General features: G+C 39.4%; 2 protein-coding genes and 1 pseudogene across 6 annotated transcripts in view; 1 reads left to right on the top strand and 2 right to left on the bottom strand.

Moving 5' to 3' along the window:
- Window positions 1-15,899, top strand: part of NDUFAF1 (NADH:ubiquinone oxidoreductase complex assembly factor 1) — a 38,494-nt gene extending 22,595 nt beyond the window's left edge. For 2 of the 3 annotated variants that reach the window (XM_077127504.1, XM_077127505.1), the window contains exons 4-5: window positions 13,959-14,033; window positions 14,577-15,899. In XM_077127504.1, the coding sequence (XP_076983619.1) occupies window positions 13,959-14,033; window positions 14,577-14,726 (225 nt within the window). In that variant the 3' untranslated portion in view covers window positions 14,727-15,899. The remainder of the gene's footprint in view (window positions 1-13,958; window positions 14,034-14,576) is intronic. The other variant, XM_077127506.1, reaches the window with a different exon arrangement.
- Window positions 1,283-1,662, bottom strand: LOC143655122 (NHP2-like protein 1 pseudogene; annotated as a pseudogene).
- The window catches only part of NUSAP1 (nucleolar and spindle associated protein 1), a 52,457-nt gene continuing 49,118 nt past the window's right edge, over window positions 14,200-17,538 (bottom strand). For 2 of the 3 annotated variants that reach the window (XM_077127500.1, XM_077127503.1), the window contains exon 11: window positions 14,201-17,337. In XM_077127500.1, coding sequence (XP_076983615.1) covers window positions 17,241-17,337 — 97 coding nt within the window. In that variant the 3' untranslated portion in view covers window positions 14,201-17,240. Of the gene's footprint in view, window positions 17,338-17,538 lie in introns of all 3 variants that reach the window. The other variant, XM_077127502.1, reaches the window with a different exon arrangement.

Genomic DNA, 17,538 nt, shown 5'->3' with positions numbered 1-17,538 from the left:
CTAGTAGGTGTGAAATATCTCATTGTTGTTTTGAGTTGTACTTCCCTAATAGTTAGTGATGTTAAACATCTTTATATTAAAGCCTTATTGGATATGTGGTTTCTAAATAATTTTCCCGTTGATTAGGTTATCTTTTCAATTTCATGATAAAGTCATTTGCTCAAAAGGTTTGAATTTTGGGGAGGTCCCATTTGTTTATTTTTTCATTTGTAGGTTGTGTTTTGGGTGTAAAGTCTAAGAAATCATCTTCTAACACAAGATCCTGAAGGTGCTTCCCTACTTATTCTAGGAGTTTTATAATCCTGGTTCTTATATTTAGGTCTTTAATCCCGTTTGAGTTAATTTTTTAAAAATTAGAGTATGAATATATTTCTTTATTATGAAGACTCACAAGAATGAATGAGAACATTAGCACTGTCCTTCCATTTTGATAAAATATACACCTGACCCACATTGTGGCAGGAAGCAGAGGTGAGGGCTCTTACAGCTGGTACAAAGTGTCCACTGAAGAAATCCTCATTCACTGAAGAGAGGACTTTGCCTTAGAGTCAATATTATCTCTGCCATGTGTTCCAACCAGGTCTCCATGACTTTCCAAGAATCCTTCATTCCAACATCAGCTGACCCTCTTTTCCTTTGTCACTCTCGATTCCTTTAATGCCTAGATCGACTGCCCTACTTGATAAGGTGCCTCAAGTATCCTGCAACACATCCCTGCCACCCTCAGGGGCATCAGTGGGAGTTGTGAGAAAATGTAACATCACTTTACCAAAAACAAACAGTGGGCTTACATTAGTAACTGATGCTTAGGCATACATCTAACAACCTCACAAGAAACATGCTTCCTCTCCAAATGACCCAGAATCCCCTAGAGAGCAAAGGAAACCCCTTGATTGTTTAAATATTTTTGTAATAATTCTGCATGTCAGGTACAGGGACCCAAAGTGGACAGTGTTTCCTTCCATCATGCCCTCTTGTATGCTTGCACAAACAGTAGGTCTCCAGGAAGTCAGAAAATGATAGCTGGGACCAGATCTCTATCCTGGCTCTTCTCTGCCTATGAAAGTGGCCACTTCTTTTAGCAGAAGAGAGAATAAGATTGGGGAGAGGGGAATAAAAATCCTGTAAAACAAAAACAATCCAACAATCCAGAAACCATTCAGGACTACAATATTTTATAACAATAAAAAGTAGCTGAAAACACTACATGCCAATACAGACAATATATGATAGACTACCCTGGGGAGTAGTCACCTATGAGAGTGTGGCAGAGGCCACAGATTTACACTAAGAGTCTCTCAATGGACTGCTGAATGAGCTGCTGCTTCAGCTGTGAGCCTTCTTTGATGGTGACAGAGCAGGCAATGACAGGCCTTGAGACCACACAGGCCCACCCTAGGGCTTGCTTGGAGTGTACAAACTCATAGGGCACAATCTTATTTTCACAGAGGAGGAGGAGGTGCAGGATGATTTCCAGGGGCTCAGCATCTGCAGCTATCATGATGAACTCACAGATGCCACTTTCAGGGTTTTGGCAGCCTCAGTGGCTCTTTTATGAAGCTACTTGTAGTTACATGACTGCTGAGCAAGGTCCAGTAGTTTCTTGGTAAGATGGGTATCTGTGAGGGGATAGGCTTTCGGATTGACATAAGCTTTGGTCATGGCTGTGGTTCTGTGATCTCGTTTCTCCTCAAGGAGCACAGTCTGTGTCAGAAGCACGCTCACTTGGCTGGAAGGTCATCTTGAGTTAATTTTTGTATACAGTATGAGATATGGGTCCTTTTTTGTTCTTTTGCATATAGATGTCCATCACGTTCTTCCAGTACCATTTGTTAAAGAAACTGTTTTGTCCCAGTTGAGTGGGCTTGGCAGCCTTATCAAATATCAGTTGATGTGAGGGTCTATTTCTGGACTCCTGCTTTGATCCATTGGTCAATACAGCTACTGTTATACCAGTACCATGCTGTTTTTGACTGTGGTAGCTTTGTAATATGCTGTAAAGTCAAGAAGTATGAGTCCTCCAACTTCAGTCTTCTTTCTCAAGATTTTTTTGGCTATTTGCGGCCCCTTACCTTTCCAAATAAATTTGGTAATTAGCTTTTCCATTTATGCAAAGTAGGCCATTGGAATTTTGATTGGAATTGTGTTGAATCTGTAGATCAGTTTGGGTAGACTTGACATCTTAATGATATTTGGTCTTCCAACCCATAAACACGAATGTCCTTCCATTTATTTTGGTCATCTATGATTTTTTTTTTTTTTTTTTATGAAACACATCCACATACAAGCAAACATTCTTACCGTATGATCATTCCATTCTTGTTACATAATCTATAACGCACAATATCATCACGTAGTTGTATATTCATCATCATGATCATTTCTTAGAACATTTGCATCAATTCAGAAAAAGAAATAAAAAGAAAACAGAAAAAAAATTCGTACATACCATACCTCTTACCCCTTCCTTTCATTGATCACTAGCATTTCAATCTACTAAATTTAACATTTGTTCCCCCTATTATTTATTTATTTTTAATCCATATGTTTTACTTGTCTGTTGATAAGGTAGATAAAAGGAGCATCAGACACAAGGTTTTCACAATCACACAGTCATATTGATAAAGCTATAGCATTATGCAGTCATCTTCAAGAAACATAGCTACTGGAACACAGCTCTACATTTTCAGGCCGTTCCCTCCAGCCTCTCCATTACACCTTAACTAAAAAGGTGATATCTATTTAATGCGTAAGAATAACCTCCAGAATAACCTCTTGACTCTGTTTGGAATCTCTCAGCCATTGTCACTTTATTTTGTCTCATTTCACTCTTCCCCCTTTTGGGCAAGAAGCTTTTCTCAGTCCCTTGATGCTGAGTCCCAGCTCATTCTAGCATTTCTGTCCCACGATGCTAGGAAGGTCCACACCCCTGGGAGTCATGTCTCACGTAGAGGGGGTAGGGCAGTGAGTTTGCTTGTCATGTTGGCTGAGAGACAGAGGCCACATCTGAGCAACAAAAGAGGTTCTCTTAGGGGTGACTCTTAGGCCTAATTTTAAGTAGGCTTAGCCTATCCTTTGTGAGGTTAAGTTTCATATGAACAAACCCCAGGATTGGGGGCTCAGCCTATTGCTTTGGTTGTCCCCACTGCTTGTGAGAATATTAAGAATTCTCCACTTAGGGAAGTTGAATTTTCCTCCTTTCGCACCATTCCCCCAAGGGGACTTTGTGAATACTTTTTTATTCACTGTGTCTTTGATTTCTTTTAGCAACATTTTGTAGTTTTCTGTAACATATCGTTTACATCTGTATTAGCTAGGGTTCTCTAGAGAAACAGAATCAGCAGGAAATATCCATAGCTATAAAATTTATACAAGTGACTCACGTAACCATGGGAATGTAGAGTTCAAAATCCGTAGGGCAGGCTGTGATGCTGACAACTTCAATTAAGGGTCTGGACGAACTTCACAGAAGAGGCTCGCTGGCCAAAGCAGGGGAAAAAACTGTCTCTTCTGAATCCTCCTTAAAAGCCTTCTAGTGATTAGATTAAATGTCACTCATTGCAGAAGACACTCCCCTTGGCTCTTTACAGATGCAATCAGCTGTGGATGCTGCTGACGTGATCATGATTTAATTCTGTGAAATAGCCTCATAGCAAGAGAGAGGCCAGCACTTGTCCAACCAAACCACCTGGCCAAGTGGGCACATGAACCTGTGACAATCCACCCCTTGTAAACTTGGCAGCTATACACATCACCTTTAACCATACTTAATTTCTAAATAGAAAACAATAAAAGACACATTTTTTTTGCCTCACCTAACAATACTCAACTGTCCACACACAACTGGAAATGCATTAAATCTCCCAGAATAAGGTGCAAGTCCTTGGGTAATATTCATTCTTAAACTTGATATCTTACAATTTAAATACTATAAGATGAACGAAACAGCATTACCGTCCTTGTTTCTGTAACTGATCACATGGTCATTGTTCATATTGATCACTAGCTTCTTCCATTCCCCATTCCATGTTTCCTTTACCCTCAGCAAGCACTTCAGCTGGCTATGGTTTTTTGCCTGGTGGAGTGACCCAAACCTTATTTCCTGAAGTTTCAGAGCCATTGGTAGCCCTGCCTGGATTGGGTTGTTGCAGTTTTCCATTAATTTTAATCACAGGGCATGGTAGTACTGAAAAAACACCCTAGGGGATCTCCTATATTCCAGGAAAACTCTTCTTTACCTCCATTGTGTAGTTGCAGTCCTGTTTCCTCCTGACAGTCAGGGTTAGTCACCCCAGTCAGTAACATGATCCCCTTCTTGGCTTGTTGGTCCAGGGGCATGAGTAGCCCAAAGTGACCAGTTGGCAGTCTTAGATTCCAGTTCAATGGAATCAGTGTTGTTTCTCCTGGTGGAAGCACTCCTCATTTTGCAACTAAAACCTGTAGACTAGCAGAGCTTAAGATCGCAGGGACAGAAAGCAAAAATTTTCTAGTGTATCACTAGGGGTAAGAGTGAGTGGTGCCATTCCCATTTCCACCCCTTGGTTCTTGGACCCAAGGATGCTGGCTATGGGAGAAATGGCATCATACAGTGGACGGTGATTCTGAGCATACCCAGCTTCCTAGAGAACATTACCCCAGCCCTGCAAGGTATTGCCACCTAGTTGGCACTGTAATTGAGTTTTCAAAAGGCCATTCCACCGTTCTATCAATCCAGCTGTCCCTGGGTGATGGTGAACATGGTAAGACCAAAGAATTCCATGAGCATGTGCCCATTCCTGCACTTCGTTTGCTGTGAAGTGTGTTCCTCGATCAGAAGCAGTGCTGCATGGAGTACCATGACAATGGATAAGGCATTCTGTAAGTCCACGGATGGTAGTTTTGGCAGAAGTATTGCATGCAGGGAAAGCAAACCCATATCCAGAGTATGTATCTAGTCCAGTTTTCTAACATTGCTGCCCCTTCCATGAATGGAGTGGTCCAATGTAATCAACCTGCCACCGTGTAGCCGGTTGATCACTGCGGGGAATGGTGCCATATCAGGTGCTGAGTATGGGTCTGTGCTGCTCACAAATTGGGCACTCAGCAGTGGCTGTAGCTAGGTCATCCTGGAAGCCCATGTTGCTGAGCCATGCATAACTTCCATCCCTACCACCTTGACTATTTCGTTCATAAGCCCATTGGGCAATGACAGGAGTTGCTGGGGAAAGAGGGTGATTGGTATCCACAGAATGGGTCATCTTATCCACTTGATTATTAAAGCCTTCCTCTGCTGAAGTCACCCTCTGGTGCTCATTCACATGGGACACAAATATCTTCATGTTTTTAGCCCACTCAGAAAGGTCTATCTACATACCTCTTACCCAGACCTCTTTGTCACCAGTTTTCCAATTATGGTCTTTCCAAGTCCCTGACCATCCAGCCAAACCATTAGCAACAGCTCATGAGTCAGTATACAAATGCACCTCTGGCTGGTTCTCCTTCCAAGCAAAATGAACAACCAGGTGCACTGCTCGAAGAGGATTTCCCCTCACCACTGTCCTTCAGGGACACCCCAGAAAGGGGTTGGAGTGCTGCAGCTGTCCACTTTCAGGGGTGGTACCTGCATATCGTGCTGAACCATCTGTAAACTAGGCCTGAGTTTTCTCTTCCTCAGTCAGTTCACTGTAAGGAACTCCCCAAAAGGCCATAGCTCTTATCTGGAAAAGAGAAGGTAATGTGACAGGAGTGGAGACCATGGGCATTTGGGCCACTTCCTTATGTAGCTTACTTGTCCCTTCAGGACCCGCTCTGGCCCTATCTCCTATATACCATTTCCTTTTTATGATGGAGTGCTGCTGTGCACGCCCAACTTTATGGCTTGGTGGGTCAGACAACATCCAGCTCTTGACAGGCAACTCAGGTATCATGGCAACTTGATAGCCCATGGTTAAGCACCCATGGTTAAGGCCCAGTAGCAGGCCTAAAGCTGTTTATCAAAAGGAAGGAGAGTAGTTATCTACAGCAGATGGTAAGGCTTTGCTCCAAAATCCTAAGGGTCTGTGCCGTGATTCTTCTATAGGGGCCTGCCAAAGGCTCCAGACAGCATCTCTATTTGCCACTGACACTTCCAGCACCATTGGATCTGCTGGATCATATGGCCCAAATGGCAGAGCAGCTTGTACAGCAGCCTGGACCTGTCACAGAGCCTCCTCTTATTCAGGCCCCCACTCAAAATTTGCAGCTTTTCTGGTCACTCAATAAATGGGCCAGAGTGGCACACCCAAATGAGGAATATATTGTCACCAAAATCCAAAGAGACCAACTAGGCATTGTGCCTCTCTTGGTCATAGGAGGGGCCAGATGCAGCAACTTGTCGTTTACTTAGAAGAGTATCTTGACATGCCCCATACCACTGGATACCTAGAAATTTCACTGAGGTGGAAGGCCCCTGTATTTTTGTTGGATTTATCTCACATCCTCTAACGCTCAAATGACTTAACAATAAGTCTAGAATGGTTGCTACTTCTTGCTCACTAGGTCCAATCAACATATCATCAATATAATGGACCAGTGTGATGTCTTGTGGGAGGAAGAAACGGTCAAGTTTCCTGCAGACAAGATTATGACATAGGGTTGGAGAGTTGATATACCTGTGAGGTAGGACAGTGTAAGTATATTGCTTACTTTGCCAGCTGAAAGCAAACTGTTTCTGGTGGTCCTTACTAACAGCTATTGAGAAAAAAGCATTTGCCAGATCAATAGTTGCATACCAGGTATCAGGGGATGTATTGATTTGCTCAAGCAATGATATCACATCCGGAATAGCAGCTGCAATTGGAGTTACCACTTAGTTGAGCTTATGATAATCCACTGTCATCCTCCATGGCCCATCTGTTTTCTGCACAGGCCAAATAGAAGAGTTGAATGGGGATGTGATGGGAATCACCACCCCTGCATCCTTTAAGTCCTTCAGAGTGGCAGTAATCTCTGCAATCCCTCCAGGAATACAGTATTGCTTCTGATTTACTATTTTGCTAAGTAGGGGGCAGTTCTAGTGGCTTCCACTTGGCTTTTCCCACCACAATAGCTCTCACTCCATGAGTTTAGAGAGCCAGTGTGGGGATTCTGCCAGTTGCTCATATGTCTATTCCAATTATGCATTCGGGAACTGGGGAAATTACTACAGAATGGGTCTAGGGGCCCACTGGACCCACTGTGAAATGGACCTGAGCTAAAACTCTATCAATTACCCTCCATAAGCCTCCATTCTGATTGGAGGACCAGAGTGATGTTTTGGGTCCCCTGGAATTAATGTCACTTCTGAACCAGTGTCAAATAATCCCCCAAATATCTGATCATTTCCTTTTCCCCAGTGCACAGTTACCCTGCTAAAAGGACGTCGGTCTCCTTGGGCAAGGCTTGGAGGAAGATTAACAGTATAAATTTGTGGTAGTGTAATAGGGTCCTCCCCCCAAAGGGACCTGGCCTCTCCCTCATTCAAGGGGCTCTGGAACTGTAAACTGTCTCGAGTCTGGAAATTGATTAAGGGGCCATGACTCTCTGTTTTTGTAATTCAATTTAGACTGTTATTCACTTGATCTAGAACTCTTTCGTTTATACAGCTCGAACAAGAATTTGGTAGACTACCCATCTATTGTACTTCTAGGTACCCCATGATTTACTAGCCAATGCCACAAGTCTCTGCAAGTCAGATTATTTTGACTCCTGCTTTGAGTCTGCTGTCATGATAGCCATGTCCACCTTGTCTTTGACGATTAAGTGCTGCCACCTGGCTTCTGCCAACTTGGGATCCCGTCATGCCATTGTGTTTAAGGATTCCAGCTCAGTGACAGCAGTTCCCACAGTAATATCTGACCTACAGGGAAGTGCAACTACAGAGCTCTTCAGGAATGATGGCACTATCTCACAAATTTATTTCTCAGAGTTCTGGTAAAAGGTGCATCCTCCAGACATTTCTGGGGTATAGAGTATAACAGTACCTACTCATATGTGATACTTTGTGTCTCACCTTTAGGGGTCTGTTGGGACTTTAGTCTAGTTATAGGTCTGGCAGAAATGAGGGAGGTGGGGGTGAGTCATGAAAATAATTAGAAGTATCTACTAAGCCATTTGCTTCAGAACATTTATTTGCCATTTCATCTGGTGAGACAGGATTAATCACTTTAGGGCTAATCCCTTCAGGTGGAGGTCGGGTGGCCAACTCCTCAAGGCAGACTAGAGGTGGGTAGACTGTGTCCTCAGGGCAGACTATTACAGAGTTATCTAGAGAAGGCTCAGCATGACCTAGGGTGTCAACCTTTCCACCAACACCATTATCAATCCATATGTTACCATCCCATTTTTCAGGGTCCCACTCATTTCCAATCAATGCCCTCACTTTAATGGCCGACACCATGCAAAATTGAGATTTCAGTTTACGTAGTAAAGTTGCTACTCTAACAATAAGATTCTGACTCTGATTTTTAGAGATCTTAAGTCTACGGCTACAGGAAGTAAAATTTTCCTCAGGACACTCATAGAAACGTTTACATCTGTCAGATGGCATGTAAGCTTCTCACGTGAAGCCTTAAGCCCATCCCTTTCACTCATTAATGTATACAGAGTGAAGCATTAGAAGAATCCAATGGTGATATTTTGACTATCTCTTTTGCCAGCTCACCCCATGGATTGGCAGTATCATTCTGCTTATGGGAATTGGGGTCTTTAGTGCCTTTGAGTCCAGTCAGAGTAGAAAACTAATCGTAAAAACCAATTTTTTTAATTTAAATATTTTTATTATAAACAATGAACATACAAACATTCTTGACATACAAACATTCTTGTCATGGTTATAATCAGTGGCTCACAATAACATCACATAGTTGTGTATACATCAGCATGATCATTTTTTTCTCTCTAGCAAAAGAAAGAAAAAAGGAAAAGGAAAAAACTCATATGTGGTATACCCTTTACCCCTCCCTCTCATTGACCACTAGTATTTCAATCCACTCAATTTATTTTAACCTTTGTTCCTTCTATTATTTATTTCTTATCCATATGCTTTACTCATCTGTCCATACCGTAGATAAAAGGAGCATCAGACACAAGGTTTTCACAATCACACAGTCACTTTGCGAAAGCTGTATGTACAATCATCTTCAAGAAACATGGCTCCTGGCCATAAGGGCTATTTAAATTTAAATTAATTAAAATTAGGAATTCAGTTCTGCAGTTGCACGGGCCACACTTCGAGCGCCTAATAGCCTCATGGGCCAGTGGCTACCTCATTGGACAGCACAGACGTGGAACAGTTCAGTCACTCTAGAATGAAAAAAAAAAACCAATTTTTAAAATTCTGTTTCTTAAGAACCACCCCACTCTTGGTACCAAGCTGCATTAGCTAGGGTTCTCTAGAGAAACTGAATCAGCAGGAAATATCTGTAGACACAAAATTTATAAAAGTGACTCACGTAATCGTGGGAATGTCGAGTCCAAAATCCATAGGGCAGGCTGTGAGTGATGCTGACAACTCCGATTAAGGGTCTGGACGAACTCCACAGGAGAGGCTTGCCAGCCGAAACAGGAAGAAAAACTATCTCTTCTGAATCCTTCTTAAAAGCCTTCCAGTTAATTAGATTAAACATCACTGATTGCAGAAGACATGCCCCTTGGTTGATTACAAATGTAATCAGCTGTGGATGCAGCTGTGATCATGATTTAATTCTATGATGTGCCCTCATAACAACAGATACCCAGCACTTGCCCACCCAGACAAACAACCTGGCCAAGTTGGCACATGAACCTGACCATGACAACATCCTTGGTTAAATTTATTTCTAGATATTTGATCCTTTTATTTGCTGTTTTAAATGGAATTTTTTTCTTGATTTTCTCCTCAGATTGCTCATTACTAGTATTTCAAAACACTACTGATTTTGGGACATTGATCTTGTATTCCGCCACTTTGTTGAACTTGTTTATTAGCTCTAGTAGCTTAGTTGTAGATTTTGGGGGACTTTCTATACATATAGGATCATGTCATCTGCAAATAATTAAAGTTATACTTTGTCTTTTCCAATTTGGATACCCTGTAATTTTTTCTTGCCTATCTGCTCTGGCTAGAACTTATAGCATGTTGTTGAATAACAGAGGTGACAGCAGGCATCCTTGTGTTGCTCCCGATTTTAGAGGGAAAGCTTTCAGTTTTTCAGTCATTGAGTACGACGTTAGCTGTGGGTTTTTCATACATGACCTTTATCATCTTGAGGAGGTTTCCTTCCATTCCTGTTGTTTTAAGTGTTCTGATCAAGAAATTATACTGGGTTTTGTCAAATGCTTTTTCTATGTCAATGGAGATGATAGTGTGATTTTTTTTATTTGTGTGGAGTCTGTAGTTTGTCCCCCTCTCATTTCTGATTTTATTTATTTGCATCTTCTCCTTTATTCTTTGTCAGTCTTGCTAAGGGTTGCAAATTTTATTGCTCTTCTCAAAGAATGAACCTTTGGTTTTGTTAATTTTCTGTGTTGTTTTTTAATTCTCAATTTATTCCTGCTCTAACTTTATTTCTTTCCTTCTGCTTGCTTTGGGATTAGTTTGCTGTTCTTTTTCTAGTTCCTTCAGGTATGCAGTGGGTCTTTGATTTTAGCTCTTTCTTCTTTTTAAATGTAAGCTTTTAGGGTTATAAATTTCCCTATCAGCCCTGCCTTGTCTGCATCCTCTGTTTTAATATGTTTTGTTCTTGGTTTTCATTCATTACGAGGTATTTACTGATTTTTTTTTGCAATTTCTTTTTTGACACACTGATTGTCTAAGAATGTGTTGTTTGGGCAGGCTATGGTGGCTCAGCAGGTAGAGTTCTCGCCTGCCATGCTGGAGACCCAGGTTCAATTCCCGGTGCCTGCCCATGAAAAAAAAAAAAAGATGTGTTGTTTAACCTCCATATTATTCAGTGAATTTTCCATTCTTCCACCTGTTATTTATTTCCAGCTCATTCCATTATGGCCAGAAAAAGTACTTTATAGATTTCAATCTTTGAAAATTTATTGAGACTTTTTTTGTGACCCAACATGTGGTCTATCCTGAAGAATAATCGATTCACACTTGAGCAGTATGTATATCCTGCTGTGTTGGAGTATAATGTTCTGTATATCTCTCTTAAGTCTAGTTCATTTTTCATATTAATCAAGTTCTGTTTCCTTATTGTTCTTCTGTCTAGATGTTTTATCTATTGATGAGAGTGGTATATTGAAGTCTCCAACTGTTATTATAGAGACATTTATTTCTTCCTTCAGTTTTAAGTGTTTGCCTCATTGGCACCATGGTTGGGTGCATAATATTTAGGATTATTTCTTCTTGGTGAAATGTCCCTATTATTAATATATAGCGAACTACTTTGTCTCTTATAACACTTTTGCATTTAAAGTCTATTTTTTCCAATATTAGTATAGCTACACCAGCCCTTTTTTGTTGACTGTTTGCCTGGAATATGTTTTTCCAGCGTTTCACTTTCAGCCTGTTTGTATCTTTGAGTCTAAGGTCCTTTGTAAATGGTTAGATCATGTTTTTTTTTTTTTTTAATCCATTCTGCACATCTGTGTGTTTTGATTGGGGAGTTTAATCTATAAATATTCAATTTTATTACTGTACTTCAGCCATTTTATCCTTTGGTTTTTATATATCATATCTCTTTTTTGGTAGGGGGCGGTATCTTATTTTACCTTTCTAAATTTCCCTTACTAATAATGTTCATCTCTTTATACTACTCCAAGACACTGTCTCCTGTCTCTTCCTTTCAGCCTGCATAACTCCCTTTAGTATTTCTTGTAGGACAGATCTGTTGTTGATGAACTCTCTCAATTTCTGTTTATCTGTGAATATTTTAAATTTTCTTTCATTTTTGAAGGAGTTTTTCTAGATAAAGAATTTTTGGCTGGCAGTTTTTCTATTTCAGAATCTAATATATTATACCACTGCTATCTTGCCTACATGGTTTCTGATGAGAAATCCATACTTAGTCTTATTGCAGATCCCTTGAATGTGATGAATTGCTTTTCTCTTGCTGCTTGCAGAATATTCTCTTTATCTTAGGCATTTGACATTCTGATTAGTATGTGGGCCCATAGTAACAAATTACCACCAGAGTAGCTATTTAAAACAACACACATATATTAGGTTACAGTTCTGAAAGTCATAACTTGGGACATAGAGTGGCTGGGTTCTATGCTCTGCATCATAAACGGCTGAAATTAAGGTGTCAGCTGGGCTATATTCCTTTCTGGAGGCTCTGGTGAAGAATCCACTTCCAAGCGCATTTTTGTTGGCTGAATATAGTTTCTTGTGGTAGTATGACTGTAGTCCTTGTTTCCTTGTGTCAAACTTGGGCCATTCTTTGATTCTAGAAACTGCCAGCATTCCTTGCCATGTAGCCCCACAATCTTCAAAGCCATCTGTTCTAGTTTGCTAGCTGCTGGAATGCAATATACCAGAAACGGAATGGCTTTTAAAAGGGAGAATTTAATGAGTTGCAAGTTTACAGTTCTAAGGCCAAGAAAATGTCCCAATTAAAACAAGTCTAAAGAAATGTCCAATCAAAGACATCTAGGGAAGGATACCTTGGTTCAAGAAGGCCGATGAAGTTCAGGGTTTCTCTCTCAAGTGAGAAGGCACATGGTAAACAGTCAGGGCTTCTCTCTCGGCTGGAAGGGCACATGGTGAAGACGGTGTCATCTGCTAGCTTTGTCTCCTGGCTTCCTATTTCATGAAGCTCCCCGGGAGGTGTTTTCCTTCTTCATCTCCAAAGGTCGCTGGCTGGTGGACTCTCTGCTTTGTGGTGCTGCAGCATTCTCTGCTCTCTCTGAGTCTCTCTGAATCTATTTCTCCAAAATGTTTCCTCTTTTATAGGACTCCAGTAAACCAATCAATACCCACCCAAATGGGTGGAGACATGTCGTCCCTTAATCCAGTTTAACAACCATTCTTGCCTAAACCACATCACCTAGGGAGATGATCTCATTACAGTTTCAAATATACAGTATTGAATAGGGAGTATTCTACCTTTAAGAAATGTGATTTATATCAAAACATGGCTTTTCTTAGGGGGCAGAATTCCTTTCAAACCAGCACACCATCAATAGAGAAACTTCTTCCCACTGAATCCCTTTCATACTTCGAATCTCTTTGACCAGGAAGACCCTAGGCTTTTATGGCTCATGTGATTAAATAAGGTCCACAGAGGATAATCACCTAATCATAACTTCATCTATCTGATTTGACCTTTAATTACATCTGCAAATCCCTTCACAGAAGATTAGTGTTGGATTGAATAGCTGGGAGGTGTGTACACTGGGGGGTGGAAATCTTGTGGATCATTTTAGAATTCTGTCTGCAGCAATTGCCAGATGCTCTCTACAAGGGTTATACTAATCTGCACTCCTACTAACAGTGTACAATTTTCCTGTTTTTCCCTGCCCCCACATTTGTATAGTAAAACTTTTTTGTAACGATAGGTAAAATGGTTTTTTGGTCGTTTCAAGTAGTATTTTCTTACAATTACACTTCTAAAATCTTTTTAGCTATTTTACTTTTTTCTAGTGTTTGCTTTGTTTTCTGTTGTTTAATCTTTTTATTAATCATTTGTAAAAGCTTTGTTTAGAATATTAGCTTTTGTCTATAATTATTACACATACTGTTTTCCTAGTTTATCTTTGTCATTTGCCATCAGTAAGTTATAATTTATAATCTTTAGTATCACTTTTTCTTTGAGAGTTCTGGCTTACGAAGGTTTTCATCTGTTTTCTTCTAGTAGTTATTTATTTGTATATTTTTACATTTCTATCTTTGATCCAAATGGCTAATCACTTGTCATTAAGTGCAGATATTAAATAATTTTAGGAATAAATTTAAATGACATATTGCAACTCTACACAGATGCCTTGGTTGCTTGTATTTCAGCTAAGAAGCAAATGTTTTATTCTTTCAGATTCCTTTCTCCAAGTTTTTCTTCTCTAATCAAGGAAGAATCCGTGATGCCCAGTTTCAGCTTCTTCTTGATAAGGTAATATTTTCTTGCATTCTTTGCTCAAAACTGTATTATCTTTAATGAAAAAACTCTGCAAAGATGAATTCAGTCTATTTTTGAGGGCTGACCAACGAAAGATGAAAATTCCTACTCAGAGCCATCCCTGTTAGACCCAAGGTGATGTTGATTCATGTTGCTCTATTCTCTGGGCCAAACTTCCATCCTGGAGAAATTTCAGCAGTATCTTTTTCAGGTTGCCTACATTTTATCCTAGCTTTGTAATAAAAGAACTGTATTAGATTCAGGAAAACTTCAGGGAACCTCCATTAGACATCCCCTTTGTCACCACTGTTCGTAAATCAGACTGTCTAAAAGTGGGGAGGAGAGGAAGTAGAATGTGGGAAGAAAAACTGTCTTGTGACTTCCTCTTCTACTTTGTTACAGCATATAAGAGCTATTGTATACTTGCTAAAGGCTGATAATTAAACCCAGCTATAGTAAATCCCCTTATGGGATTTTAAATCTCCAGGAATAATAACAATGAATGAGATTTTAATCAACTTCCTTCTCTAATTTTAGATCTCTTCTATAGGATTCACCCTGGCTGATAAAGTAGACGGACCATTCTTCTTGGAAATAGATTTTATTGGAGTATATACCGATCCAGCCCACACAGAAGAATTTGCCTATGAAAATTCTCCAGACCTTAACCCAAAACTTTTTAAATAAAGATCATGTGGTAGTTTTGTCTTCCAAAACTAAGGATAGTAGCATCTACAATGACACAGACAAAATAAAGTATGTCTGTAACAACAAGCAACAATGGCTGGTATATATTCTCTAAGACAAGGTTAAATGCTTTTGCCTAGAGGGTCCAGAGAAGGGGAACAAAGCTTGAAAGCAGGTTCTGAGCTGTGCTTTAGCTCATAGACTACAAGTACAGATGCAGAGGTGCTTATGTAAATAACTTAGTTTTAATGAGAATGATTCCTATTAGGATCATTTCTTCCATGGGCAGGCAGATTCCAAACATGGAGCCTGTGAGATAACTTAATGGCATTCACTCTACCACTGAAATCCTTATAGATTTCTTCTGTTTTCTAATCCATTTTTGAGGAAAGGCGACTGCTAAAGAAAATTAAGATAAATATTTAGAAGTCAGTGGAAAATGAGATAGATAACTATTTAGAGAGCTAGTCCACCAAAGATGTACAATCCTTACCAGTTCTTACTTTATAGTGGCTTGCTTCTATAACCATTGGAGAAACTAAATAATTAGACTAATGTCCCCAAAGCCTTCCAGTCATTTCATTAACACAGATTGGATATGTTGAAAATAAGATTCTCATCAATACAGTTTAAATTAGTCAGTTCTTGTCATTTTTTAGAGGAAGAAGGAAATGATAATATGGCCTAGAGTACCCTTAGAGAGCCAAGTTTACAAATAAAACTCTCTTTTCCAGTATCTTGGCCAATATTTTGTATGTTTCCATGTAATTATCTTTTCTTAACAGCTTTATTGAAGTATAATTTACATACCATAAAATCATTTGTTTTAACTAAACAACTCAGTGATTTTTTAGAACTGTACAATTACCACAGTCTAATTTTAGAACATTTCCATCACCCCTAAAAGAAACCTCAGTGTTCCTATGAAATTATACATATTTAATGTGTACAATTTGATTAGTTTTGACATATATATGCCTGCGAAACCATCACAATCCAGATGATTGTAATCCCTCCTACCCCCTACCCCCCAACTCTAGGCAATCTTTCACCTGTTTTCTATTACTATAGATTATTTTGCGTTTTCTAGAAGTTTATATGAAAGGAATCATACAGCATGTACTCTGTTTGGTCTGAATTTTTCAATAAAAAATTTTAGCATAATTATTTTGAGATTTGTCCATGTTCCAGTGTGTATCAATAGTTTCTTTTTATTTCTGAGCAATAGTACATTGCACACAGTTTATCCATTCACCTGTTAATGGGCATTTGGTTTATTGCCATTTTTTTACAAATACAAATAAAGCTACTGTGAATGTTGACGTACAAGTCTTTGTAGGGACAGATGCTTTCATTTCTTTTGATTAAGTACCTAGGAGTAGAATGGCTGTATCATATGGTAAATTTTCTTTTAGCTTTTTTAAAACAAACTTGCCAAATTGTAGTCCAAAGTTGTACCATTTTACATTCTCACCAGCAATGTATTCAACAGTTATGCAGATGTTTCTTGCTTGATCTGATCTCTGCCTCTTGATAGGGAAATCTGAATTTATCAAGCACCAAAGAATGTGCAGGTCCTGAGGACTCACACATACAGACCAGTAAGTATAATAAAATCTTATAGGTGCTGTGGGAATACAAAGGAAGGACATGGTCACTTCTTCTTGGGATGGTCAGGAAAGGATGCACGAAGGGTAAATGTAAATTTTTGTTAATCTTAACTGGTCAACTCTGAGGATCAACTCAACTTTTAGGATCAACTTTTGGTAGGCTACTAAGTTTATAAACAATGAATTGACCAAAATGAGAAAAAAATTTATTTATGAAAATCAAAAGCACTATGAAACTCAGAAGCACACTGAGGTGCAACAGACATGAATATGATGCTATGCAACTGTAGTCTTTTTAATTAAATGAATAAGAGGCTATCTTGACAGAGCATAGTAATCCTTAAAGTAGCAAACCTCCAATTTCCATATGGCCCTGCATCTTTTATTTTCAAAAAAGGAAGGCTAAAATGGGCCAGAGAATTTTGTTTTAAGATTAAGATTAGTACAGTCTCCAGATTAGATGAAGAGGTGGCCTTTCTATCTCACCTTCCCCTATTCTTAACTTGTTAAATTTCTACTGATGCTTGTGGCATAATTAGCTGAGATTAGATAAACGCTTTTGCCTAGAAGAGGTATGCATTCTGTTAATATTAGAACCAGCAGAGGGACCTTTACATTAAAAATCTAGGTCAGCACATTAAAAATCTAGGTCAGCAATCTACAGGATAGATCTTATTAGAAAACTGAGGTGTACTATGAGTTAGGTAAAGATATTTGTTAGCTTCAAGTTCTTAGTATCTTTTCAGCGGTATAGCAGGTGCAGAGCCTACAGACACTATACAGATTATTTTAAAAGTTAGGAGCAGAAAAAGGTCTTTTGACTCAAGTAGGGAAGATAATACAAAAATATTTACAAAAGAAAGAAATGTTCGGAATAAAAGAGTATTTACAGAATGTTAAAACATCATTGATCTGTAGACCCAAGGAGGCCTCTTCGAGCTCCCAAAACTTTTGCTTTCTTCTCCTTTCGTTTTTGTTCATGCTTCTTCCGTTGCTCTTCCCTGTGAAGGACAGGTCACATGTTAGGTTCCGAAGAAGCTCACAGCACACTTTAAAGCATCTATCATTGGACTGATATTCAAATTAAATGACACCCAGCACACTTTTGTAGAAGACTTTTACAGGACGCTATGCTCTTCACAGTGGTTCTAGGAGCTGGAAGCCACTGCTGTGTTAAAGGGCTAGACAATGGAATTTTCCTT

The sequence above is a fragment of the Tamandua tetradactyla genome, chromosome 14 (assembly GCF_023851605.1).
Source record: "Tamandua tetradactyla isolate mTamTet1 chromosome 14, mTamTet1.pri, whole genome shotgun sequence".
Classification (NCBI taxonomy): domain Eukaryota; kingdom Metazoa; phylum Chordata; class Mammalia; order Pilosa; family Myrmecophagidae; genus Tamandua; species Tamandua tetradactyla.
Note: the sequence above shows the minus strand (reverse complement) of the source record. Positions and strands in the feature narration are given on the sequence as shown.